This window comes from Aureobasidium pullulans (genome assembly GCF_000721785.1).
Source record: "Aureobasidium pullulans EXF-150 unplaced genomic scaffold scaffold_3, whole genome shotgun sequence".
NCBI lineage: Eukaryota > Fungi > Ascomycota > Dothideomycetes > Dothideales > Saccotheciaceae > Aureobasidium > Aureobasidium pullulans.
Genome location: NW_021941023.1, coordinates 1,584,527 through 1,609,485, shown reverse-complemented (window position 1 = coordinate 1,609,485; position 24,959 = coordinate 1,584,527). Strand labels below are relative to the sequence as shown.

The following is a 24,959-nucleotide window of genomic DNA, read 5'->3' as shown; positions in this document are numbered from 1 at the left end:
CAGCACTTGCCTGCTTTGAGCGAGCCGCCCACTAGTTTCTGTCGTCTGCATCGACGAGTTCGGGCAAGGCGAACCTCACTCCGCAATACGACCGTTCTGAGACTACCTCGAGGTGTGTCATGTTTGCTAATTTCGAGTTGTCCTCCGGTGGTCTGGTTGCGGCGGATGTCAAGCCCAAGCGGACGCGTACGGATTTGGGATGTCTACCCTGTACGTGCCTCTCTTCCCCTTACCCAGCTGCCCAGGTCTACGGGCATGTACGGGCCAGCTCGGACTTTGTGGGGCTCTTTTGAGTATCCTTCGTAACGATAGGTATTGATCATTGACATATTCGATACCAGGTCGCCGCAAGAAGAAGAAATGCGATCTTTCAAGGCCCATCTGTTTGCGATGCCGGAAAAGCCTTGGGGTTGTCGCTTGCGAATGGCCTGCACATGCAGCGCCTGGGAGCTCTGAAGTTGCCAGACCTCACCAACGCGCGGACTTGAATGAAGGGCATGACTCCTCCATTCGTCCGTCCAACATGTCCGGATCTCCATCCGAGACCATCATGGTAGTTCGTGAGAAGCCAGGAAAGAGTACCCACCGCGCTGTCACCTCAAGACCGTCCGGCCAAGTATGGCAACCACCACCCTCACCGCAGAACAGTATAGAAAACTGTATCACTGTCAGCCTTCCTGCCGGAGTCAACAAAGTATCCCCGTAAGTAATCTGAATGAATATGTCTGGCATCAGGGCTGTCGTACTAACAACATAAGAAAACTGACATCAAGTCAATTGATTCAAATCACAACAGCCTTCGATACGGCTATCATATCACCGGATAACGGAAGTCTGGATCAACCTGCATCGCAACTCTGTCTTCCACTATGTCTGCAGAACTCGTCTCTTATGCATGCTTGGTTATCATGCGGTACTGCTTTTGTGACAAGGGCCCAACCAGGAGGTATACAGAAGGCTCTTGTGCATTATCAGCAAGCAGTCAAAGGTCTTGCTACTGCCTTGAGTGTGACCGGTCTTACTTCTCCCGAATGGAAAGTGGCTACAGTACTTCTATTGCACACTTTCGAGGTAAGCCACTTTCCACTTTCATGTACCTGATGTTCAAGGCTAACCTATCGCCATCAGTCTATGAGTCCAAGGACTGATGAACCGGCCAGTATGCGAGTGGCACATCTCAACGGCGCCCATAATCTGGTTCGTGCGAGCATGATGGATAGGCCACCATCATCAATGCACGAACTTTTGCTTCTCGAAGCTTATTCATTCCGTGCGGTGCACAACAGACTATTCCAGCCTTTCCCGACGCTACCATACGATCATCTTGAGAGACTTTTCGCAGCCATGTGTCTCCCAGGAAGTCCGCGACAGGATATGATTATATCATGGCGAAAATGTCCATGGGTGGGCATGTGTGCTCCCTTGTTTGATATGGGCTTCAAATTGGCCTGGCTACGAGACAGGTTGCCATTACAGGGCGAAGATCTGGTCAAGGCCATCTCTCTTTCGAACAATATACACACTTGGAAAGCACCGGTAGAAGCCCCAGAGGACCTGTTCGATGTTGAATCTGGCACTGCGGATACTTTCATGATGAAGAACTTGTTATCAGCCAAGGCCTGGTGGTATGCTTGCCTGCTACTTTCACACAAGCTATTGAATCCGACGAACGGCCCTTTCGATCCGGACATCGTCTCCATATCCCGACAGAGTCACAAAGTCTTCCAGCAGATGGCGCTGTTGCAAGGCGCATCTGCACTTCTCCTATGGCCCATATTCTTGTTGGGCACAGGCGCCGTTACACCTGCCGATCAAACAGCGTTCACCAATGCCATTGTATCATGTGCTCCAAGGGCAGGGCCAGGCACTATCTTGCGCACGACTCAACTATTGAATTGGGCATGGGCATCAGATGACGCGCTCGAAGCAGGGTTCTTGGGCTCTGACATCATTCTTCGGACTGATATCCTCAGACAATTCTTCATGTGAGGTGCTCTCTATGGACTGAAGTGTAAGGGGAAATCGGCATAGCGTCATACACATCAGGCGTAAGATTACTGGATTTCTGTCATCTACATGATTACAGAAGAATTGGCACTAGAACACTTCTCGTCGCAGTCACTCTCATTCACCAGACCGAGTTTCAGAGCCCAATCAGATCTTCCTGAGACATCTATGAGCTCTTTTGCCATAGACAGCCTTCGATCATACGACTTCCGTTCTTTCTGAACTTGCAACACGCGGCCGTGCATATGTAGAGCCTCGGTCTGCTCGTTGGCTATGGCCAGAAATCCAGCAGAGCCTATCAACAGAACCAGGAGCAGAATCTTGCCTAGTTGCGTGGCATTGCTCGTCAATGCCGCGTCCAAGTAGACGAGCATTGTTGCTAAAGCGGAAACAGCGCTTTCAAGTGGCGTCATCTCCGCTAGCCATTGCCCAGACGTAACCGCTTTGAGGTCATCGACGGCGCCTTGTATCCTGATCCAGCGGTCCTGGCTCAGAAGGACAAGCAAGTCTCCTTTGACACCAGGCTCGCTAGCACCTTTCCACTCGCCAGCTCTTTCGACACGCTTCTTGACGACAAACACATTGCATAGTCGTGCGAACATCAAGATGCTCACGGACGTAACCGCCCACCAGTCCCGGAGCAGAGCGAACACGATGAGGGTAGACACAGTAAGGATGCAGCAGAAAGCATAAGGGAAAGTCCTGCAAAAGAGTCTGATGGTCGTCCATTCTTCGCAATGGCTTTTGGCGTATTCGACATTGACGGTAGTCAACTGCCCTGTTCGTGCCACGCTCTGAAGAAATGCCACAGTCGCAGGGTTCTCGACTCGAAAGGCATAGCCTGTGGTCATCGCCGCACATGCTGGAAACTCTCCGCGATTCAATCCGCTTGCCGATTGTTGTGTGTGGAGACCTGGGCAAAGTACGAGGATATCGGCGAAGCGTGAAGTCCCAGACAAGGCAGTACGTCGAGCAATGATGTCCAAGTCGGCAAGCGCGACTATTCCAGCGGCGTCGAGGGTAACGTAGGGCATGTTCCAATGATCCGTGATGATTGACAGTTCTCGCTAGACGATGTCTTCAACGTCGATTATTCCTGATATTGGGTCTGATTGACCAACCTTCTGTGGAATATACATGTTGCTTTTGAACTCTTCAAGCATTCTACACAGCCTTTTGATTTGTGGTGGCGAAGAGCAATTGGCAAATGGCGCAGTCGTGGTCAGACTGCCCGCCTGAGGAGGAAATGGCTTCGATACATATACGATAAGTTCGGGCACTCCGGTTTGCCTGGATGTAATATCATGTGCATTTATTGGCGTGGCGGAGCGTGGCTGTATGCACACCGCCCCCGCAGAACGCCTTGTATGCAGAGTAATATGCACCCACCAATCGACGGGCAGAAACATCTCACCAAAAACTCCGTCTCACCAAATCGATCCTCGGAACAGACGTTGTTCTCGATGCCAAAAAACTGCGCGCACGAGAGCTCCTAACACCGTGGCTCCTTTCAGATAGCCCTGCCCGTGACAAAATCACTGTGCATCTTGACTGTCATGCTCGAGCGCTCTGCAGGAAGAAGGTGCGATTGCAGTGCACATGCTACATTAACCGTGCTCAGCCTCTTCTCAGTCGACGACGCTGGCTGATTCTCCGCACTTGTGCTTATGCTCATCAATATTGCGAACACGGAATGGTGGAAGGATCGGAGTGTCTGAATTACGTCCTTCCGAACCCTATTCCTGCCTTGATAAGAAGCACGATGTCCTCAGGACACCATTTTCATGATGCTGTTGTCACTCTTATTTTATGCTGGTATTGATGCAATTCACAAACAATGCCTCCCCTACCAGAAATTTCGGAAACAACATATCGGTTTGACAACCTTTCACAAGAACCTTACAGAGAACGAGCCTTTCGGTTATTCATCCTCCATCCGGGCTCTCTGGACAGCGAACTCGAGGGCGAAATCGTAACATGCCGACTGAAAGCACCAAATACAAGCTCTGTGGTCATCGAGGCTTCAGATCCTGGCGACTATGAAGCGCTTTCCTATCATTGGGGTACAGTCACCGATCACGATCCTGTGGTCAACATACACAATGCCAAAGTCCGCATCACCAACAATTTGGACTCTGCCTTGAGAGCGCTGCGTCATCGCAGATACAACAAGCGGAAACTATGGATTGACGCCTTGTGTATTGATCAGAAGAATCAAGAGGAGAAAAGCCTGCAGATCTCACACATGTCCATCATCTTCAACTCAGCAACTGCAGTTCGTGTCTGGCTAGGCCCCAATGACGCAGACTCCGAGCTTGCATTTGATTTCGTGCGAAGATGTCTGGCGAGCGACGTCTTCGACAGAGCCATGCGTGATCCGCATGTATCCAAGGACATCAAAGCTTTGGTATCACTCATGAAGAGACCTTGGTTCAGTCGAAGGTGGATCGTCCAAGAGATTGCTGTTGCCAGAAAAGCGACACTACACTGCGGCAGCCATGAACTAGAGTGGCACGAATTCGCAGATGTTATTTCGCAGTTATCGACCACGACAAGATTGTACGAGATGAAGGCACTTTTCAAAAAGTCGCCGGAATTTCACAATCATGCGGATTATCTGGGCGATATCTCTGAACTGGGAGCAATCCGCTTGGTCGAGTTGACGGATGACCTGTTTCATAAAACCGAGGACAACAAGATTCGTGACAAGAACTTTTCGCTCGAGGCGTTGATGTCCACAATGTCTGCATTCGAAGCTTCAGTCGCTCACGATATCGTCTATGCGATCTTGTGGTTGTCAAATGATGCAGTTGGGGTTGCAGGACTCCGAAGAGATCAGAGCTCACCTGCCTCACCCGTAATGACGGCTCATGAGATATCTGATCAGCCTTCCGTCGATGCCCAGCTCAAAAGGTCACTGACTGAAGGTAATCAGAACGGCAATCAGAATGGCGACAACATATCTAAGAGAAGGAAAGGCGAAGACATCCCATCGATCCAGATCAGCGGGGTCGGCGCAAAAATCTCCAATGTGCACACAGAAGGTGCGGACCAACACCATGTTCCTCGAGACAATGCACAAACGATGACGATCATCCAAGATGCTACTTATTGCGCTTCACCGCCAATTGATGGAAGCTCCGCAACATCACCCTTTCCCGACCTTCCCACCAACGGAGTGAGCAATACCTTACAACCAATCAACGCAGCCGCCGCCCTAATGGCCTTTGGCCGCAGAAGAAGCCTCTCAGACGCCAAAAATCCAACCGAAAAACGCCAAATGGTCTTCGCCCAACTCCGCAACAAATTCGAGCAACGCAGAATCTACCTCGACTACAGCAAATCCATCTTCGAAGTCTGCCGCGAGGTTCTTGAATTCGCAATGTCGAGACCGGAAGCCACGTTGGACATCTTGTGTCGACCTTGGGCTCCCGATGATCCTCACGATAAGGCGTTTCCCTCTTGGATCCCTAGGCTGAGCAATAGGATTGCATTCAAACCCAATCGAAGGGGTAAATATCAACGTGTCAATGCAAACCCACTGTTGGGTAAATTCGACTTTAGTGGGCCACTGTATAGGGCTTCTCACAACCTGACCGTGTTCATGAAGTGCCAGTTCCCCCGCGGTGATCCTCTAAGAGAAAGAAGTCTCCTGATCAACGGTCTCATCCTCCACATCATCCAGCCTTCCGAACTCAAGTCCAACGCAACCTCAGGAACCATACCGGCAGATTGGCGTCAAGCGGCACAATGGCAAGAAACACCTCCTCCCTCATCAGACCAAAACCCCCCTCCCGATCCCTTCTGGCGCACCTTGGTCGGAAACAGAAATACGCATGGCAGAAAGCCACCACTGTACTGGCGCAGAGCATGCTCCGAAGCCTTCCAAGAAGCCCCCACCGACGACGATCTGGAAACTTCCTTGGTGCTGTCAGGAAACCCGGCCTCTTCGGTCCGCGAATTTCTCCATCGTGTGCAAGAGGTTGTTTGGAACAGACGGCTGGCGAGGATAACACTCCAACACACGAATACGACGACGTTGTGCTTGGTGCCCAAGAACACGCAATCGGGGGATTTGGTGTGTTTGTTGTATGGGTGCAATGTACCCGTTGTGTTGCATTCGCAGCAGAGAAAAGATAGGGGTGAGGGGGTGAGATTGTATGGGATGGTGGGGGAGTGCTATGTGCATGGTATGATGGATGGGGAGTTGAATAGTTATAGGAAGACCATGCCGAAACCTATGTTGCAGCAGGCGGAGATGATGTTCGAACTTGTATGAATAGGGAGCGAGCAAAAGTGGGATCAAAGCATGTAGAAGGGGCAGAGCACAAGCAAGCAAAGTCGTCAGAGCCAGACTGAAATTCGAAATCAACCTGGGCAGGAAGTTGCAGTACAACCAGAGAGGAATAAGCTTGCACTTTGGATCATTGATCATTTGAGTTTTGTTGCGATATACACATTGGAGAATCCTATGCTTTTGCTTTCACGTGGCTCCTACCCTCATCCGCTTTCCAGACCACGCTCTTCCTGTGCCGATCAAACCGAAACTATTTCCAAGCACCGAGGCCAGCCCAAGGGTCTGCTTGTCCCTGCTGCTGTTGCTGCTGACCATAACTTTGTTGAGGCTGCTGACCATATCCTTGCTGCTGGTGCGGCGGGGGACCAGGAGGAGGGGGCGGCGGAACATATCCATGAGGAAGCATGTTCTGCTGTTGGCCCATCTGACCATGAGATTGACCGTATTGGCCATGACTCTGGTTTTGGTTTGGTGGAGGCGAGAAGTATTGCTGTTGAGCTGCAGGTGGAGAGTTGGGCATGCCGTATGAGGTGGGGTTATAGCTGTAGCCCTGAGATTGTTGGGGTTGTTGTTGGTGTTGCTGGTAACTTTGCTGTTGGGGTTGTTGCTGATGCTGAGGCTGCTGGCCGTAGCTTTGTTGATGCATGTATGGCGACGGTGTAGGTTGCATGCCGTAGCCTGGTGGTACAGGTGGCGAGGCTGCCGGGTTGTAATTGTTGTATGAATGCTGCTGTTGCAACTGCAAAGGTCTCGGAGGAGGCTGCGGTTGCTGCTGCTGGTGTGGTGAGGATGAAGGATTCATAGACATGCGATCCATCATCTCCTTAAGACGTTGTTGCTCGCGGTCGGCACCTCCGGCCCCTGAGGCAGACTTGCCACTCTCAATCTGGTTGAGAAGCTGGCTGCCCTCGGCTTTACGGTTGCCAACAAATCCCTCGACATTCTTGTACAAACTGTCAACTGTATCCTTCATCTCCGAGTAAAAGTTCTTGGCACGCTCAAGACCTGCTTGCAGATCCAGAAGTGCTTGATGTACTTTCTTATACTTGGTCATGACGGTGCTACGTTGGCGTGAAAATGCCTCGTACTTGTTTTGTTCTTGGCGCACACGTTTGTCTGATAGCAAGTCGCTATAAGTACGGGTGAGCTCCTTCATCAAGCTGTGCTGCTTGTGTTGAGCTTGAAGTAGACGCTGCTGGTGCGGTCGGAACTTCTCAAGCTCGGTCTTGAAGAGCTGGTTCTCCTGAGACATGGCCTTCTTGTTCAATATCAACACGCTCGAAATGTCATCGTTGTGAACCTATGATTCATGGTCAGCACACGTTCAAACCAGCGGACCTGCAAGCAGACACACCTTCTCTTTCAGATCTTTGAGCACCTTCTCTCGCTCTCTCTTGATCAAGGTCAACTTCTTCAGCAAATCCTCAACGGCAGCAATCTGCTCAGCTACGCTCGCCTTGTCGTCATCATCGATATCGTCGATCAGGTTTCCTTCCGCTGCGGGACTCTTCACTCCTGTCTTCCTTGCAGCGCCAACCTTGATCATGGCTCTTTGGTAGAGTACGTCGGCCTCGTCAGTCTCGCCTGCCGAGCGCATCTCCTCCATGTCTGACTCATGTTGTCTAAAAGTGCTATACAGCTGTACGTCACTCATACTTGCCTCTTCGACGGCTCCGCGATAGTTGCGAATGTCACTTCGGAGTGTCGATGTAAGTCGTGAGCTAGGTTGCTGAGTCCACTCAGCCCCATACTTGTTTCTCATTTTCTCGCACACACTCTCTTCCATGTCCAAGCTCTTCTGACATTGGTCGAGAATGCCATGAATGCTAGACTTGCTCGAATTGAGTTGTTCGAAGGCTTCAGCAAACGGAGCATGACCAACAAAGTCTTGACACCAGTTACGGAAGTCAGAGTCAACAGCCATATCTTGATCCAGGCCACCCTTGAGAATATTGAGACTATTCGGTAACTTGAGATAATCCAGGGAGGCGGCCATCTCATCATTAGCAATCTCTACACGCTCACTCTCTGCGCGTACGAGTTTAGCCTTTTCCTCATCGTACATGCTGGCAGATTCAGTAACAGCCATAGGTACGATCTTTTGGAAAATATCGGGCCCAACAATGCGGTGGATGTCCTGTCCCTGGTATAGCTCGCTCACAGGAATGGGTTTGGCAGCAGGCAGCTTGGGGATTGCAGGAAGCGCAGCCTCGGGAGGGGTTGTCTGATGGTAGATGAAGTCGTTGTCTTTGTTGAATTGCTGCAACTTCTCATCACATGCAGACAGATGAGTCTTGGCCATGTTGGCCAGAATAGACCCAGTATCTCCGGCCAAGTTGGAAGTGGCAGGGATCGAGGATGGAAACGAGTTGGCAACTTTGGCGGCTTCGCGAGCAAGTGTCATGGCAATCTCCAGTCTCGAGATAGCAATACCATGAGAATTGGCGTCGTCATCAGCCAGAGCCTGGTAGTAGTGGGCTAGCGAGGTCATGTAATGCGTCTTGAACTGGACAACAAGCAGCCAAACACGCTCGAAGATGGCCTTCACGACGTTGTCTTGGACGCCTTCAAGAGCTTGAGTGTACAAGTATGCAGCTTGGCTGGCAAGCTTGGCCATGAGGCCGACCTTCTTTCCGTCGGCAATCTGTTTCTCTAGAAAGACCTCCTGTCCTTGGGCCAACATGATGGCTATAAGGGTCTTGACGGTATCTCTGCTCAGGTCGGTTGAAGGAGCATGTAGGAAGTTCTCATTGATGTAGGTGAACATGCCGGCCGAGGCCTGAAACGAGTGGTAGGCAACCTTGAGGTTGGTTTCCTGGTTGCGGTCCTGATGGGCGGCATGGCAGGAGAGGACGGCCGAGATGTTGAAGATGATGGAAGCCTTTTCGTAGGCAAGCGAGTACTGGGCGGTGGGTTTGTGGGTAAAGGCATCGAACCTAGACAGTGGGTCAGTTTAGCGGCCAAGAGGATGCGGCCATGTCTCGAGACGGACCAGGTGAAGGAGATTTTGATGTGGTTCTCGTCGACGGGGAAGCGCAAATCCAAGAGTTCCAGTTGGCCATAGTAACGGTAGAGTAGGTCTCTTCCCGCAGCGCTGTCCTTGCCAGCACCTCGCATGTCCTGGCGCAGACGGTTGAGGGCGGCGCATTCATCGGCATATCGTTCCGGGTCGTCGCCGTAGGTAGTGCGGATGTACTGCTTGAGCGGAGCTATCCAGTCTATTTCGTTTGTTGCCTTGAGCGGGCATGACAGCATGGGTGTCTGCATCATCTTGTCGTGGTGGTGAGGAGGAGGCTCTCGGTGGCCGCTATAGCATGGCCACGCGGGTGGGGTCGATCGCTGTTGCTGCTGGCTGCCGCTATCGCTGTTGTTGTTGCTGTTACGCAGTATTCGACTCTGTTTCCAAGAACTCTGGGCCTTGGATGCTGTGATGACTTAAGTCGACAAGAATCAATTTGCACAATCGTGGGCTCGAGCAATACAAGATGCAGCTAGATGGCTGGCTAATCACCAAACTCACGCCCTCAATCAATCCGTGCCCAATCGTCATCGTCCCGCATTGAGGCTTCCCGCTTAAACATCAATCTGACACACTGCCTACCAATCACCGACATGTCAACTCACGGCATCTATCATCACAGCTATCACACCTCGAGCGGAGAATCTACCATTTCTTCCTCTAAGCGCCCTACCCTGTTATACAAGCTTCTGATTCCAATCGACTGCAATGTACCAGCCATCCCAAGTACCTTCTCTCTGCTCAGATATTCAACGACATTCGCTATAGTATACATAATGTACAAAGTATTTTGACTCTCATCATCACATTCAACTCGATCCAGACTTCTTCTTGTCCTCTTCCTCTTGCTTGTTTGCTTCGTCCTTTTGCTTCTCATGCTGATGGGTGAGTTTATGCCATGCTGACTTGAGGAATCCCTCATTCTTGTGCGAGTCTTCCTCACTCGTCGTCGCATCCTTCTTAGCATCTTCGGCCATCTTTCCGAGGTTCATGACGCGCTTGGCGTTCTTGTCTCCCATCTCATCCGCGAGCATCTCGACGATCGTCCTCTGGTTGACACTCAGGTACTTGGGCATTTGCACCTTGTACTCGACTTTGAGGTCTCCGTTTACACCACGTCGGCTGTTAAGCTTCTTCATGCCCATTCCAGACAATGTGATGCGGTCGCCGGTTGCTGTGCCTGTCGCGACCTTGACCTTGACTTCTCCGTCCAGTGTAGGGATTGGGATTTCGCCTCCAAGTATGGCTGTCGTGAGCGGTATTGATGCTGTGTAGAGTACGTCTGATCCGTTGCGACTGAACTTCGGGTCAGGTGCGACTCGGATGAAGACATATAGGTCGCCGTTCGCTGTTCGCGCCTTGGGGTTGGCGGCCTGGCCTGTCGGTGGGAAGTCTCCTTCCTGTGAAACGCGCAACCTCATGCCATCCTCAACACCTCCTGGAATGTCGACTGTCACTGTTCTCTTCTCGCGGACTGCACCCTCACCCTTGCAACCGCCACAAGCACCACCCTTGGGGATGGTTTGTCCTTGGCCTCCGCAAGCACCGCAAGTGCTCGCCATCTGGAAGCCTCCCTGCATGAAGTGTACCCGTTGGCCTGTGCCGTCACAGCTCTTGCAAGTAGATCTCGATTGGCCCTTTTTCAAGCCGTTTCCTTCGCAAGTCTTACACTTGACCAAAGGTGTGATACTGATGTCCTTGGTGACACCCTTGGCAGCGTCCAAGAAGGAAATGTTGGTCTGGACCTCGATGTTCTCTCCGACCAGAATCTCTTCCTGGAAGGGTGATGCTCTTCCACGGCCTCTTCTTGCGCCTCCTCCACCGAATGCGCTGAAAAGATCCTCAAAGTTGATGTCTCCAAAGCCCTGAGCACCTCCACCAGCACCAGCACCGCCGCCGAAGCCTCCAAAGCCGCCGAAACCGCCACCGGCGAATGGGTTGCCTCCAGCGCCGGCACCGGGGTTGAAACCACCATTCTGGTCGAAAGCAGCGGAGCCGTAAGTGTCGTATGCCTCCTTCTTCTTAGGGTCGGAGAGAGTCTCGTATGCGGCTTGAGCTTCGGCAAACTTTTCCTTAGCACCGGCGTCCTTGTTGGTGTCGGGATGGTACTTTTTGGCGAGACCGTAGTATGCTTTCTTGATTTCGCCGGTCGAGGAAGATTTGTTCACACCGAGTGTAGCGTACGGGTCCTTGGCCAATGATGGAGCGGTGGCATGGAATGTCTGCGATCGCAATGTGGTTAGTAACGAGCGACCACTAGCATTTCAGAGTAGAACTCACCCTAGCCTGAGATGGTTGACGAGGCGCATGTCGAGCAGATCGGGTCGAGGGAGCAGTATAGAGGCCTCGAGACTGAAGGTTGGACTGCGGTCTTTCGGGGTAGAATTGGCAAGTCGGCCTAGATGCGGCGAGGATGCGGAGCGGAGTGGCCGCCTTGGGAAGCAGGCCTGGAGCGGCCAGACTCATTGCGATTCGATTGTCCTAGGTGAGGAGAGCGGACAGGATAACGCACGTCGATATGCGACAGATGGTGAAGACTTGGAAATCGGATGGATATTACTGCAGTATTGCTGCGCTACAGGACCAGGAAACTTTTGGCACTGGAGCGGGAAACATGTCAAGTCAAAATGGTCTTGGCACATGGTCAGCGAGCCGATGAAACCGAGGGGGAACCTTCTCGATGTTTGAAGAATTTCACCGCTAGCACTGGGGAACCCTGATGGCCTGTGTTTTCTTTTGCAAACATGCCTGTACATTTCTCTGTGTCCTGCTCTTTGTGACTTGAGATGCTTTGCCTGGAAATCAAAACTTGTACGCCGGACGAGTCAGACCGGATCATCAAACCCATCTTCGAGGAACACCAGCATCAAAATGCCTTGTGTTATGGTCAACAGAGAAATCATGATTGGGTATTCGCGCGAAGGCCATCAGAATGCATCCAATGCCTACTGTCTCTAACCTGTCTCGTCCTCGATCTCTATTCCATCTGAGGACAAAGGAAACGCCAAAACTCCGAGTGACGATAATGATGATGATGATGATGATGATGCCGCCTGACCATGTTCCGTTCCATCTGTCTGTATGGTATACCCAAAGAACGCCTGTTATCCCATATGCTGGTTGACCTGCAGGGTCATTACTCATTTATTGCTCTTGTTAGGTGCCGATCGAAGTCGGAACGCCTTGTCTAGAGGAAAAGTGTCAGCATTGGAGCGTGGTATGCAACACATGGCGGGCCAACATACCCTGATTGCGGACTTTGTACAGCAAATCGACCATAACGTCAATCTCATTGACAGCAGCGTCGTTGAAGTTCTTCCTCACTGCCATGGCGAGTTGTTCCTTGGGCACCTTCCTCTTTGACTTGCGACGCGCCATGGTAGGCGATTGTCTGCCGATGCCGGGATTGGTGAGAAGGAATTGATTGCGTATCGAATTAAAGGCTGAGGGTGTTTCCATGCGATGTGCGGCGCGGTATTCTTGGAGCAAAGACAGGTCTTCTTGGGCCCATGTGAACTGCATCCTCCTGTCAGCTTTTATCTTGCGACACGCGGCCATGGAGGCTGACGACAGCACTCACTCCATTGCTTGACGAAGCATTCTGTGTTCCTGTTGCGTCGGTCGCGTTCTTCGTATCCCGGAGGTTGCTTGTGCCATTCGGGCGCTTGTTCTTCGCCGCGTTGTTGTTGGTCTTCGAACTCGAGCCATCTGACCTCGAGTCGTTGTCGTGGTGCACGACGCGTGATCCTTTGGGTGGCATTATTGGGGTGTTGGGATGGAGATTCAAGGCGTCAAGGACAGTGTAAACGTCGTCGGCGAAGTCAGGTGCATGGTTGGACGATCCAGATCACCACTCCACTGCCTCATGAGCGTGTAGATTGGATTCTTTTCTGAACCAGTGACGCAATAAACCGGGGTCAGCGCTTGGACTTTTACGCCTCGGCTCCCACTCTGCCGACCGACTATGTTTTATTCCGCCTGAAAACAAAAAAGATTTATTGGTCTGAAGATTGCTTTGCTTCGCTTCTCTGTCGACAACTAATACTTTGGCAGCTGGTCCTAAGCGGGACTCTGCTCTCTTCTGCCACCACCTTAACACTACATCCAATCTATCCGTTAAGGTAGTTCCTGATGGCACCTGTTGATCGCGTTAGTCTCAGTTACGTCCGATCACAACATAATTCGTGACTTACCTTGCAGTTTGTTGGTTCCTTCACCCAGTAGACTGGTGAGGTTCTCAAGATCGTCTCCCGCAGTAATTCCAAGCTTGCGTACAAAGTCTTTGGCTGCCGTCTCAATGTCTCCATACTCACCCTCGGGCATCTCATCCTCGGGTCTTCCAAAGTAAGCATTGGATGAAATGGATTGTGCGCCTTCGAATCCTTGCAGACGGGATTTGGCTTCTTGTTGAGCGTTCGAGTCGAATGTGCCTCTTCCGAAGAATTCGTCTGACGAGATACCCTTTTGCAATCCGAACTTTTGGCGCGCATATTTCTCCGAATCGTCTGCGGAATACTCGTAAGCTTCGTTCGGCAAGCATGTTGGATAAGTGTGTTCTTACCTTCCGTTGCTCTGGTGGTCGAACCGAAGCCCATCTTCTTCGGTGCTGCAGCGGCTGGAGCACCACCACCGACTTGACCAAATCCAAGCTTGCGAACACCCATGCCCAGCTTCTCCATGTCTCCTTCCTTCTCCTTGGCCTTTCCAGTGGCGCCAAATCCAACACCCGGTCTAGGGCTGACGGGTTGCGGGCTCACAATGCTCGAGGTAGAGTCCGGTTGTGCAGAGCTGATCTGAGCCTCTACAGGGGCGGTCTCGGCCTCTGGATCATAACCCAACTTTGCGATTCTTTCAGCCTCCTCGCGAGCCTTGCGTTCGGCAGCGTCGAAATCGAGAGCTGCCGGATCAACCTTCTTTGCTCCAAGCTTCTTCTTTGCGCCCAGAATGTTGGCCTTGCGAGGTGCGGCACCACCAGTGGCGGTCTTGCGAGCTGCTGAAGCGGGAATTGCACGGGCGGTAGCGGGAGCAGCAGCTGCTGACTCGGCAGTCAGCGGCGACTTTGGTCGTGCAGCTCCATTAGCTGGGGCGTTGAGGAAAGGCGAGTTGGTGCGGTTGATGCCTGGAGTGCCGGTACGGGATGGAGGGTTGCTAGGACGCTTGATGGTGGGCTTGTCCCAAGAAGAGAAGAAATCGTCGTCGTCTCCTGCAGGTGTGCTTGTGCCGCTTGCGCCAGCCTCATCGGCGAGGTCGGTGATAATAACCTCCTCGGGATATCTAAACCTCATTAGTCTGTGTCGCGAACTGCCACTTGTAGCACTCTTACTGCTTGGCATCAGCCTGGCACCTCCGTGTCAGCTCTTCCTTGTATTTGTTGGCAGCATTGGATGTGTATTTCGTCTTGGGGTCCTTGCTAGCTAGAGCGGCAGAACCACCATGGCTCTGGAAGTATTTTGTGGCCGATTCATTGCCGCCAACCTTGAATGTACGAAGCTGCTCCCATTGCCAGACTGGATATGTGGTGTCAGTGGGAGTGAATCATATTGAGTTGTCGAATTACGCACTGTCGAGGTTGGTAGAGCGGACGAAGGAGATATGGACACCGAGGTTTCTGTGGTGGGCGGAACAATCGAGACAGAGGTAGATGCCAAAGGGAACCGAAGACCAAGTGGGGTTTTTGGCGCCGCAGTCGAAGCAGATCTGTATAGCCATCAGCATTGTGGCACACGTGGAGGGAGCCTTGACGGCACTCGACCTACCTTGTTGGCTTGCTTCTGCTTCAACTTCTCGAAGATCTTCTGCGACTGTGTCTTTGTAGCAAGCGCCATCTTGACGTGCAGAATGGTGAACAATCGGGCAGGGGGTTATGTTGTGAGCGAGCGAGTGCCAAAGACAACGACCGAGTATTGGGCCCCTGCGAGAAAGGGTCCAATCCAACGCCGCCGCTAACTTTCTGAACAACTCGCCTCGACCTTTGTTTTATTTTTCTATTGACATCGCATTGCTAACTCCAGTTCAGACACTCGGATACGCAAATCTGAGCAAGTGACCATATCGGTCATGCAATTGTATACATGCTATATCGCATCGCTATCAATGCCCACCGAGGCTCGTTCCATGATAAGCCGGTAATGCCGCCGTAGTAGCCCGACAGCGGCCGTCAGAGTCATCTACCAAATCATCTTTTGATTCTTTTCTGTACACACATCTTTCTTGTTTGATTTCACTATATGCATAATGGCGACTAAGCACCTCGCTGTCTTCTTTGACGATGTTGTACAGGCTTCTGCTTTAGTAAGCCGGTCGTCATATGTTACCTCTTCTTTATCACTGACCATATCCCAAGGTAGCCAAATCATCATGGGAGCGTGCTATGACGGCTTGGCTATATGTGCCCCTAGGTGTTACATGTATCCTCGCAGTATGCTTCGGTGTCCATTCATTGATCTCCTTAAGCTCTGTATCGTTTCCAGCTTCCGTGGCCTGTATGATCGGTTTGTTCCTCATCTTGGTCCTTTTCCAAGGTACACTAGGTGATCGCAAGACTAAACAGATAGTAAATCTGATTGAGATTCCTGTAAGTGTATTCTTATAACAATATACTTCGACGTCAGTTCTCATCTTTCTTCAGTGCGGATTTGCCCTACGATATATCAACATCTTCTTCTGTCCTGCATTCGTTACCTTGCCTCTCAGTCCCTCTATAAGTGGTGTAGAAGTCGCCAAGATCATAGCTGTCTTCAGTGAGTGTCACTTTATCTTCCTGCTGCTCTCTTCTGACCAGCTACAGTCATCGGATATGTTGCCGTTTTTGCTTTCACAGCATACATGGTCCGCGGTCTTCAGCTCGTACTCGGGACGTCCAAACGTGCCATGACAGAGCGGGCTGAAGAGCTTGGTCGTCAAGACGACAACATCCCACTGACACAGACGAGGCACGATTCAAGCGCCAGCGAGGTGCCTACTGTCCAGTCTCTTTCGACTCAAATTGCCGCAGACGAATCTAGTCCTTCTCCCCCAAATGGACTCGCTGATATACAGGCACCCTCCAAGGCTATGAACCCAGACTCCGTGACCGGGACTGGTGGACCACCTGTAGCCAGCAACACCACAGCATCCTCGAGGATCAACGTTCCAATTCGGCATGATGCTGCTCCTTTGACACGTCCTCAACGCTGGGCTGCTTTTGTCAGTGTGAACTTCGATATGTTGACATACGGAGCATTGTTTCTGTTCGTCGGTGTTCCCATATATTACGGAGTTGGATATGCTATGCCGGTACAACTCTCTTTGAACGTTGTTCTCTACTTCGCCGCCCTACGTCTGCCACCCAAATACAGAACATATCTACATCCAGTATTGGTCTCTTCCGCGTTCACAATTCTCGGCATCTGGATTCTTGCACTGATCCGACAAAACAGCCTCAAGGATGGCTTAAGGGCATACACCACGAACACAAAGTATACACAGCTCTGGGATAACGATCAAGGTTTGCAGCCTCCGGGAGCAGGAGATATGTTTGGCAGTGTCCTTGACGTCAGCATCGTTGCACTCAGTCTTCCCATGTACAGATATCGAAACGAGCTCAAAGCTCGCTTCATGACTATCATCGTGCCCAACGTGGTCGTCTCTATCGGGTCATTGTTCGCATATCCGATATTCTGCTACCACATTGGCATTTCGGCTCCGCGAGGTCTCGCATTTGCTTCTCGAAGTCTGACACTTGCTCTTGCAACACCGGCTACTAAAAACTTGGGCGGTGATTCGTTCACTGTCGCACCTCTATGCATCTTCAGTGGCATTGCCGGTGTTGTTGTCGGCCCGCTCGGACTGGACTTACTTAGAATCCCGAAAGGTATGTTCATCCTGAAGTGCGGATTGGGAACCGAGCTGACATGATTTGCAGACGATTACATCACGCGAGGTATCACTCTGGGAGCTAACTCCTCCGCCGTAGCCACAGCCCTGTTGTTGACTACTGATCCCAGAGCAGCTGCATTCTCAAGTCTGAGTATGGGACTGTTAGGCACGATAACCGTCGCACTCACTAGTGTTCCACCGCTCGTGAGTATAATTCGTAATCTGGTAGGCATGGCATAGAAAGGACACTAGCACAGAAAGGACAATTTGCCAAGTCAGTTTGACGAGCCTGTGACCCTGGCAGACTCTATCTTGAGCAACATACAAACTCTCTGAGCCTGTATGGGCGTCCAAAAGATTACTATAACTTTGGAAGAAGCGTAACTATAAGCTATGTTATTTACTTGTTAACATTACACTTCCTGCTCGTCGAGATCGACATGCGCATCACACATGGTCAAGCTAGGAAGAACATCGAGCCACGGCTTCTGCTCCCCAGCAGAATGATCACAACAACGCCAATGTCCACGAGACATATTCATATCGGCCTGTTGCTCACAAACCAAACGCAATCGTCATTCATCAGTGCAAATCGTTGTCACCTGCCCATCTCTTTTGATCCATAAGAGAGATAGATGCATAAACCGGCAGGAATGCACAACGTTCCCACCCCGGCGCAGTCTTTCATAGTGATGGACTCGCTCATCTGCCGTCCACGGCGCCCAATGGACATGACTTTCATCCAAGAAGAATCCTGCTTTCTACAGCCACATGCGCGACAGACTTTATAGACATGGGGATGGTGTATCGAGTTAGAAGGCCTAGGCCCATGTGGAGTCTACTCCGCATATTAAGGCAGAAGCTTCGTACTGTTCGCCTGTGGACGATCATTGTAGTCGCAACTTCGCTCAGATGGGGAGCATGGCATCTCTGCAAGCCCTGGTATGTAGGTAACATGGAATTCAGAGAATTGATACGCCCGTATGCTATTTGAAAGGAGTTTGGCGGTTGGTTCGTGTTATGGAGATCGACTCTCGCCAATACAAGGGGGGTGCAAGAACGGATTACCACCCCCCTTCGCTGAACTCTATTCGCCACCACGCATTGGCATTAACTCGACGACCTCAATTTATCAATACGACCACTCAATTTATCGATACAAGGCCTCTACCACTTGGTATGCATGCCGTTCGCTACGATAACTGCCTCGCAACGTTCGTACATGCTTTATACGTACTTCCGGATGTCGCGTTAGTCCAATTTTAACCATTCTTCTTCTACGTAACGACGTACCTCCTCTACGGTCTTTAGGAACCTCCTACTAACCCTCCACTTTAAGAGCCTCCATAGGTTCTTAATAGGGTTTAGATTAGGTGAGTTTAGAGGCTAATCTATATAAAATACACCGTGTGCTTCGTGTACACTACGCGTAGCGTAGGCCTTATGAATGGAAGCGTTATCTTCTATTAAAACAAGGTCATCTAAAGCTAGATGTTCTTATTTGTACGCTGCTATATACGCGTACGTAGAAGGAAGGACCTTCGTACGATAGACCTCGCCGTTTATCTTGCCCTATTCCTTCTTAAATACTATAAGGGGACCTATTCCATTTAATGTAATATAGCCCTATATCATCTACGCTAAATACTTCCTAAATTTAGTTACTAGACAGTTAGATTTGAACTTCTTATCTACCCTTCTAGTAACATAGACCTAGCCGAAGTATCCGTAGCGAATAGAGGCCTTATCTATCTAAATAACACGAGCCTATTAATTAGGTGTCTACTACCTGTGTTTGTGTGCCTATGCAAGCCTAAGAACTCTTCTTTTTTCATTTATAAGAGGCTTCTTAGTAGCTACACGACGGAAGTAGTTCTCTCGTTCGAAGGCGGCTCGAATTATACGATAGTCGAGGTTAAGATTCTTAAGGAAGGCTATCTCTTTAAAGGATTTGCGTCTATGTTCAGCGTTTAGAGTTACTCGCTAGACTAGACGTTAACGGATAGGTGTTATACATATAGGAGGACGGCCTCTTAGCTTTAGGGGTGTCTCTAGGTAGTTAATAACCTATCGTACAGTTAATCTAGATATCTTTGTCTCTCGTTCGATCTTAGATTTGTTCCATTTAGCGACGTACTAGAGCGCGAGGATCGTATAGCGTTGTTTAAGCGTTAGTCGTGTATTAGGAGGCTTCTTACGCTTAGATTAACGAGCCGCGCGGTTTAGAGTAGTTAGATCCATAGTGTATATAAGAGCGAGGGGAGCGTAAGCGAGCGCGAGAGGTGTGCGAACTAATGCCGAGACTGGTGGCGAACTAGCCAAATTAGAGTTCAGCGAAGGGGGGTGGTAATCCGTTCTTGCACCCCCCTTGTATAAGCTAATCTTTAATCTTAATCTCATGTGATGGCGCAAAACGTCCAGCTCACAGCCTTATGGTCAGAATTTGTGGTGACATGAAGCCAATGGATAATGAAGGGCTCAGGGCAAGATTGAAAATATGTGCGCTACTATCTCTATGTGTGTGCTTGTCTATATGCCGGGCGCACGATAAGCAGTAGTGAGCCGTTCCTGACTGCGACGATCTCGTCGCTGATTCGAGACTGGGATGTTCTTGTGGCTGTTCATGACGCTGAGTTCCCGAGCTTTGACCCACGACATTGGGAAGCTAGCAAGGAATACAAAAACATTCAGCTTTTGTCGCAAACCTGGTCGGGCGCATTTCCTACTTTGCGCATCTCCCATTACTTTGCCGATTTTTCGACAAAATTGCTATCACCATGGCTGGCGGTGAAGCGAACAGCTACTACAACCTGCCGGATGGCGATCGCCAAAAGGACTATCCTATGCAGCCTCCTCAACAGGCATACAACCAGAACGGTCAACAACACTACCAGCAGCAGGATTACCAGCAGCAGAACCACCAGCAGCAAAACTACCAGGAACCCTACCAGCAGAATGGTCAGGGATATTCGCAGCCTCCTCCCAACTATGGTCAGAACTTCAATCCTCGTCCCGAGATGAACGGCTACGACAACAAGCCTACCTTCGAACAGGCCTTCAAGATCGATAAACCCAAATGGAACGATTGGTGGGCTGGTCTTCTCTTTCTGGCTGTCGCCGCTGGCTATGTTGTCGTTTCTGGAATTGCCCTTCAAGGCTACGGTATGTGGACATGTTTGCGCATGCGAAATGCAGGCGACTGGCAGTTTCGACAAGCTGGTGCTAACTGAAAATGTAGCCGCAACCAAGGGTTTCAATGGTGGTGGTATCTACGACAGCAACAACGACTTTGGCCTTGACACCAACACTATCGTCCTCTTCGCATTCGTCCTCGCTATGGCTATGGTGCTCAGTTACGCCTACATCTGGTTAGCCCGTGCTTTTACAAAGGTACGAACTCCGAACTTCGAATCCCTACCCACATTCTTTCGGCAGCGCCATCAAGAGCCCGTTTTGAGCACTCGAGTTTTGTAATATCTATGGTCCTGCTGCGTTAAGTGCGCGCTGTGAAAGAGCTGGCAATGATCGAGCATATCCTCTCAACCCCACACTCGCATTGAAGAGCCATGCGCTTCAAGCCTACTCGATGATTTTAGCCATATGCTGACAAGTTATAGCAATTCATCTGGATAACCGGTATCATCCACATCATCGCAGGTTTCGCGACAGCCATTTACATGTTGTCGAGAAAGTACTGGTCAGGAGGTATCGTCTTCCTCCTCTTCGCAATCTTCACCGTCATCTGCTTCATCTCCTGGATCCCGAGAATCCCTTTCAGCGTTGTTATGCTGCAAACAAGGTATGCCCCGCGAGATAATGCGACCCCAACGCGATTAAACTGATGATTTGTTAGTATTGATGTCTCCAAGAAGTTCGGACACGTTTACATTGTATCTCTCGTCGGCGGCATTCTTGCAACTGCGTTGGGTGCCTGGTTCTCGGTTACCTTCGTCGCCGTGTATGTGAAATACGAGCCAGGCGCAAATCCAGCCTGTTCTACCGGCGCTGGTGGCTGTTCAAGTGCCAAAGTCATTGGTCTTCTCGTCTTCATCACGTTCGCCATGTATTGGATCTCCGAGTTCCTCAAGAACATGATCCATGTCATCATCTCTGGAGTTTACGGCTCGTGGTACTTCTGCTCTCACAACCCTCCCAAGAACATCACCCGAGGAGCTGCCCGTCGCTCCCTGACCTACAGTTTCGGTAGTATTAGTCTTGGAAGTTTGGTCGTTGCAATTATCAACATGCTCAGACAGGCATGCAGTATCGCACGCCAGCAAGAAGCAAATTCTGGAAACTTCGCTGCGGAAATTGCGCTCTGTGTTCTTCAGTGTTTGATCGGAATCTTGGACTGGGCTGTCCAGTTCATTAACGTAAGTGCAAAATTCGCGCAAGATGCAATTATTGGAAAGTTCCAGACAGCTCACGAAACACCGCACAGAGATACGCTTTCAGCTATATCGCACTATACGGAAAGGCCTATGTCCCCGCTGCCAAGGCCACTTGGACGTAAGTATCTCATCTATACGAAGGTGTGCTCGGCTGACAAGAACCACAACCAGTCTAATCAAAGACCGCGGAATCGATGCATTGGTCAACGAGGTAAGACTTTATCCAACCAGTAGTCTTGTAGGCTGTGCGCTGATAAATGTTGCTACTGTAGTGTTTAATTGGTCCCGTCCTGACTCAGGGCGCTACTGCCATCGCTTACCTGTGCGCCCTTTTGGCCTACCTGTACCTGATCTTCACCTCGCCCGCGTACAACAGCAACGGCGAGTACACGCCCGTTGTCGTTGCGTTCGCGTTCTTGATTGGCCTACAAATCGCCAATATCTTCACAACCCCGCTTAGCAGTGGTATCGATACCATCTTCGTTGCCGCGGCCTTCGACCCAGAGGTAACTAACTGCTTTATCCTATCTGTCGTCTTGTAGCCTGTGCGCTAACGAAATTGCTAAGGTCATGATCAAAGAGCACCCGGATCTCTACGCCAGGATGGTGTCGACATATCCTCATGTTCAACAAGCCATCCATGCCTAACAACCTGATCGCAACAATTCGCCGATTCAGACAGTCTTGGCCGCGGACCTTTGACTACAGTCACGAAAAACCCGTCGTCTGTTGTTGGGGAAAACCACGCGCTCCCCTGTCAATTCGCGTATAGTTGCGTCAGATAGGGCTCAGCTGTTAGGCTCGGGCCTCGGGTTTACGGATAATCAGGAACATGCCATCGGGATCGGAGGGAGAACGGAGAAAACAGAGATACCCAAACCACGGAACGTCTTGATAACACAGTCTAATAGTTCTTTCACAGCAGCAGCATAATACGTAATAATAGATCACACTCCTTCGCATTCTCAGTTATCGCATGCTGTGAAACACGTGCGAGAAAAAAAGAGGTACAAGATCTTACCGCAACACATGCCGCGAAATGTGGTGGTCACCCACGATCGGCCTTTAAGCCATAGCGTGATTCGCTCTCGATCTGGTTAGAAGGCAACATGTGATTTACCGCGAGCGCCCGTCCGTCTCGGTGACAGCCCAAAGTCGAATGCACGGGCCTTCCAGCCTCAACGTCAGCCAAACAGGGAGGAGGCTTGAGTGACGGCAGCAACTTCGTCATGGCAGGAAGGTGCGGGGAGCGTTGGATGTTGCGGGTTGGCGCTTGCCAGTCTTTAAGCAACGAGGCATTAATCATTCCCAAAGTGTTAAATAGACTTGGTATCCCTCGACTTCTACTCGGTCATTCACACCTCATACCTCTTCTATATCAAAGAACCTCCTCGTTCTCCTTCATACTACCTTCTACCAGAGTCAACTCTTGGTTAGGTTCGTGCTACCTGCCCCTCACTCCGCAATACCCCACCACATTGCTGACCTTGTTCCTACAGGACAGAAGCCTATCATCACCAACCCTTATACGGCCGAAACTATATAAAGGTAAGTAAAGAGGAGTTGTTTCTGATGCGCTCGAGGGTCACAGTCATCGTCATCTGTGGATACTCTGAACAAAGCTTTGTTTTGCTTCTTTGTCCTCGATCCGCCAGGAACCAATATTTGAGACTGGAATCCCGCTAACATGCATTTTGCAGCTTCTTCAACCCTACCTCTCAAATCAACAAACACAATGTCGAACATGAAGGCAATTCATTTTGGTGGTGGTAACATCGGTCGTGGTAAATGGTTATCAAAATCCGCTAACAAATCAATGCTAACATTTTTACAGGCTTTGTTGCCGAGTTCCTCCACAAATCCGGATACGAAGTCGTCTTTGTTGATGTTATGGATGCCATCATCGATTCACTGCAAAAGAGCAAGTCGTACACGGTCACAGAAGTTGGCACATCAGAGACCAAGTCGAAGACAATTACCAACTACCGCGCCATCAACAGCAAGAAGGAAGAAGACAAGGTCGTCGAGGAGATTGCCACTGCCGACATTGTCACCTGCGCCGTTGGCCCCAACATCTTGAAGTTCATTGCTCCTGTTATCGCCAAGGGCATCGAAAGCCGCAAGAAGGACTCACCGGTCGCTGTTATTGCTTGCGAGAACGCCATTGGAGCCACCGACACTCTCCGCAAGTTCATCGAGGAGAAGCTCTCAGACTCAACAAAGGCCAACATTCAAGACAAGGCTCGTTTCGCCAACAGCGCAATCGACCGTATTGTTCCTATGCAGGATGAGGACGCAGGCCTGAACGTCAAGATCGAGAAGTTCTACGAGTGGTGTGTGGAGAGCAAGCCTTTCCTTCCTGCAGACCCACCAGCAATTGAGGGTGTCCACTTCGTTGAGGATCTCTGCCCATTCATCGAGCGCAAGCTCTTCACTGTCAACACCGGACACGCCACCGCTGCATACTTTGGATACAACCGTGGCAAGGAATACGTTCATGAGGTCTTGCAAGACAAGGAGCTGAACGAGATTGTACGAAACACACTCAAGGAGACCGCTCACTTGATTGTCAACAAGCACGAAATTTCCGAGAAGGACCAGAACGACTATGTCGAGAAGATCATCAAGCGTATCTCGAACCCTGTTCTCAAGGACAACGTTGAGCGTGTCGGTCGTGCTCCTCTCCGCAAGCTGTCGCGCAACGAGCGTTTCATCGGCCCTGCTGCCCACCTTGCCGAGATGGGAGCAAAGTACGATGCCCTCTTGGGAGGTATCGAGATGTGTCTCCGCTTCCAGAACGTCGAAGGTGACGATGAGTCGGTCGAGCTGGCCAAGATCCTCAAGGAGAACTCTTCCAGCGACGCCACCGAGAAGATCACTGGTCTGGAGCGCGACCACGTTCTGTTCTCAGCGGTTGAGGAGGTTGTCAAGAAGGTTCAAGCTTGACTACCCGAACAGCGTCCCAAGCGCAAAGGAAAGGGACTTGAGCGCCTCTGATTGAGATCAGAGAATCAGCCACGAGATACGCAGCATTGGATTACGGCATTGGCGTTTTGTATACGGATCATGGGAGGAATAATTCTGATTTAGCATGTTACCCAATATCAGGCAGCCTGGAGTTAGCAGCAGGTAGCATGGATTCACGAAATTGATATGGCTCCTGGAAACAGTTGAGCCCGTTTCCTTTCATTACTTGAGCTGGTATATCTGTCGTGCAGTCTACCAAACGTGATTGCATGTGAAAAGACGGGTTTCTAACAGTGAATTATGGGATTTGAGCGATTTGCCATGGATTGCTTTTTGTGACCAGATGGTACAGTTTGGTGTTTGCTTCCCTGGCTGAAGTCTGAGCGGTCGCGGCTGTGGAGGTACAGTCTTGCTCTGTGAA

The 24,959-nt window shown here is 50.6% G+C and overlaps 10 protein-coding genes across 10 annotated transcripts; 5 read left to right on the top strand and 5 right to left on the bottom strand.

The window, feature by feature from the left end:
- Positions 1-119: 119 nt before the first annotated feature.
- Positions 120-2,109, top strand: M438DRAFT_395012 (uncharacterized protein; the record flags this gene model as incomplete). The annotated part of the gene is made up of 4 exons (XM_029909189.1): positions 120-210; positions 342-702; positions 759-1,071; positions 1,129-2,109. 4 exons carry the CDS (start codon positions 120-122, stop codon positions 1,987-1,989), a joined length of 1,626 nt encoding a protein of 541 aa, XP_029764212.1. The 3' UTR covers positions 1,990-2,109.
- Positions 2,073-3,146, bottom strand: M438DRAFT_403316 (uncharacterized protein; the record flags this gene model as incomplete). The annotated part of the gene is made up of 2 exons (XM_029909654.1): positions 2,073-3,074; positions 3,129-3,146. The coding sequence occupies 2 exons, from the start codon at positions 3,144-3,146 to the stop codon at positions 2,073-2,075; spliced, it is 1,020 nt and encodes a 339-aa protein (XP_029764211.1).
- A 698-nt stretch (positions 3,147-3,844) lies between these two features.
- On the top strand, positions 3,845-6,286 carry M438DRAFT_403315 (HET-domain-containing protein; the record flags this gene model as incomplete). The annotated part of the gene is made up of 1 exon (XM_029909653.1): positions 3,845-6,286. The coding sequence occupies one exon, from the start codon at positions 3,845-3,847 to the stop codon at positions 6,284-6,286; it is 2,442 nt and encodes an 813-aa protein (XP_029764210.1).
- A 268-nt stretch (positions 6,287-6,554) lies between these two features.
- M438DRAFT_352753 (vacuolar protein-sorting protein bro1) lies at positions 6,555-9,574 on the bottom strand (the record flags this gene model as incomplete). Its single annotated transcript, XM_029906814.1, has 3 exons — positions 6,555-7,604; positions 7,659-9,240; positions 9,297-9,574. The coding sequence occupies 3 exons, from the start codon at positions 9,572-9,574 to the stop codon at positions 6,555-6,557; spliced, it is 2,910 nt and encodes a 969-aa protein (XP_029764209.1).
- A 558-nt stretch (positions 9,575-10,132) lies between these two features.
- Positions 10,133-11,789, bottom strand: M438DRAFT_332481 (uncharacterized protein; the record flags this gene model as incomplete). The annotated part of the gene is made up of 2 exons (XM_029903508.1): positions 10,133-11,545; positions 11,604-11,789. The coding sequence occupies 2 exons, from the start codon at positions 11,787-11,789 to the stop codon at positions 10,133-10,135; spliced, it is 1,599 nt and encodes a 532-aa protein (XP_029764208.1).
- A 674-nt stretch (positions 11,790-12,463) lies between these two features.
- Positions 12,464-12,845, bottom strand: M438DRAFT_266459 (uncharacterized protein; the record flags this gene model as incomplete). The annotated part of the gene is made up of 2 exons (XM_029900108.1): positions 12,464-12,510; positions 12,569-12,845. 2 exons carry the CDS (start codon positions 12,843-12,845, stop codon positions 12,464-12,466), a joined length of 324 nt encoding a protein of 107 aa, XP_029764207.1.
- Positions 12,846-13,432: 587 nt separating this feature from the next.
- Positions 13,433-15,148, bottom strand: M438DRAFT_352750 (putative ARF GTPase activator; the record flags this gene model as incomplete). Its single annotated transcript, XM_029906813.1, has 6 exons — positions 13,433-13,461; positions 13,517-13,828; positions 13,885-14,597; positions 14,647-14,830; positions 14,885-15,020; positions 15,080-15,148. The coding sequence occupies 6 exons, from the start codon at positions 15,146-15,148 to the stop codon at positions 13,433-13,435; spliced, it is 1,443 nt and encodes a 480-aa protein (XP_029764206.1).
- Positions 15,149-15,330: 182 nt separating this feature from the next.
- On the top strand, positions 15,331-17,607 carry M438DRAFT_362837 (uncharacterized protein). Its single transcript, XM_029907604.1, has 5 exons — positions 15,331-15,614; positions 15,667-15,897; positions 15,952-16,063; positions 16,111-17,175; positions 17,227-17,607. The coding sequence occupies exons 1-5, from the start codon at positions 15,558-15,560 to the stop codon at positions 17,418-17,420; spliced, it is 1,659 nt and encodes a 552-aa protein (XP_029764205.1). The 5' UTR covers positions 15,331-15,557; the 3' UTR covers positions 17,421-17,607.
- A 2,108-nt stretch (positions 17,608-19,715) lies between these two features.
- Positions 19,716-22,533, top strand: M438DRAFT_343131 (DUF580-domain-containing protein). Its single transcript, XM_029904912.1, has 8 exons — positions 19,716-20,342; positions 20,419-20,570; positions 20,798-20,979; positions 21,034-21,553; positions 21,622-21,689; positions 21,743-21,782; positions 21,844-22,077; positions 22,139-22,533. Exons 1-8 carry the CDS (start codon positions 19,958-19,960, stop codon positions 22,217-22,219), a joined length of 1,662 nt encoding a protein of 553 aa, XP_029764204.1. The 5' UTR covers positions 19,716-19,957; the 3' UTR covers positions 22,220-22,533.
- Positions 22,534-23,315: 782 nt separating this feature from the next.
- Positions 23,316-24,517, top strand: M438DRAFT_267614 (uncharacterized protein; the record flags this gene model as incomplete). Its single annotated transcript, XM_029900198.1, has 2 exons — positions 23,316-23,355; positions 23,406-24,517. 2 exons carry the CDS (start codon positions 23,316-23,318, stop codon positions 24,515-24,517), a joined length of 1,152 nt encoding a protein of 383 aa, XP_029764203.1.
- Positions 24,518-24,959: the final 442 nt, after the last annotated feature.

Bases quoted from the DNA above. Each gene is read 5' to 3' on its own strand.
- M438DRAFT_343131 (XM_029904912.1), top strand. From the start codon at position 19,958: ATGGCTGGCGGTGAAGCGAACAGCTACTACAACCTGCCGGATGGCGAT. The intron at 20,343-20,418 runs GTATGTGGACAT...CTGAAAATGTAG, and splicing joins AATTGCCCTTCAAGGCTACG to CCGCAACCAAGGGTTTCAAT. The intron at 20,571-20,797 runs GTACGAACTCCG...GACAAGTTATAG, and splicing joins TAGCCCGTGCTTTTACAAAG to CAATTCATCTGGATAACCGG.
- M438DRAFT_362837 (XM_029907604.1), top strand. From the start codon at position 15,558: ATGGCGACTAAGCACCTCGCTGTCTTCTTTGACGATGTTGTACAGGCT. The intron at 15,898-15,951 runs GTAAGTGTATTC...ATCTTTCTTCAG, and splicing joins TAAATCTGATTGAGATTCCT to TGCGGATTTGCCCTACGATA. The intron at 16,064-16,110 runs GTGAGTGTCACT...GACCAGCTACAG, and splicing joins CAAGATCATAGCTGTCTTCA to TCATCGGATATGTTGCCGTT.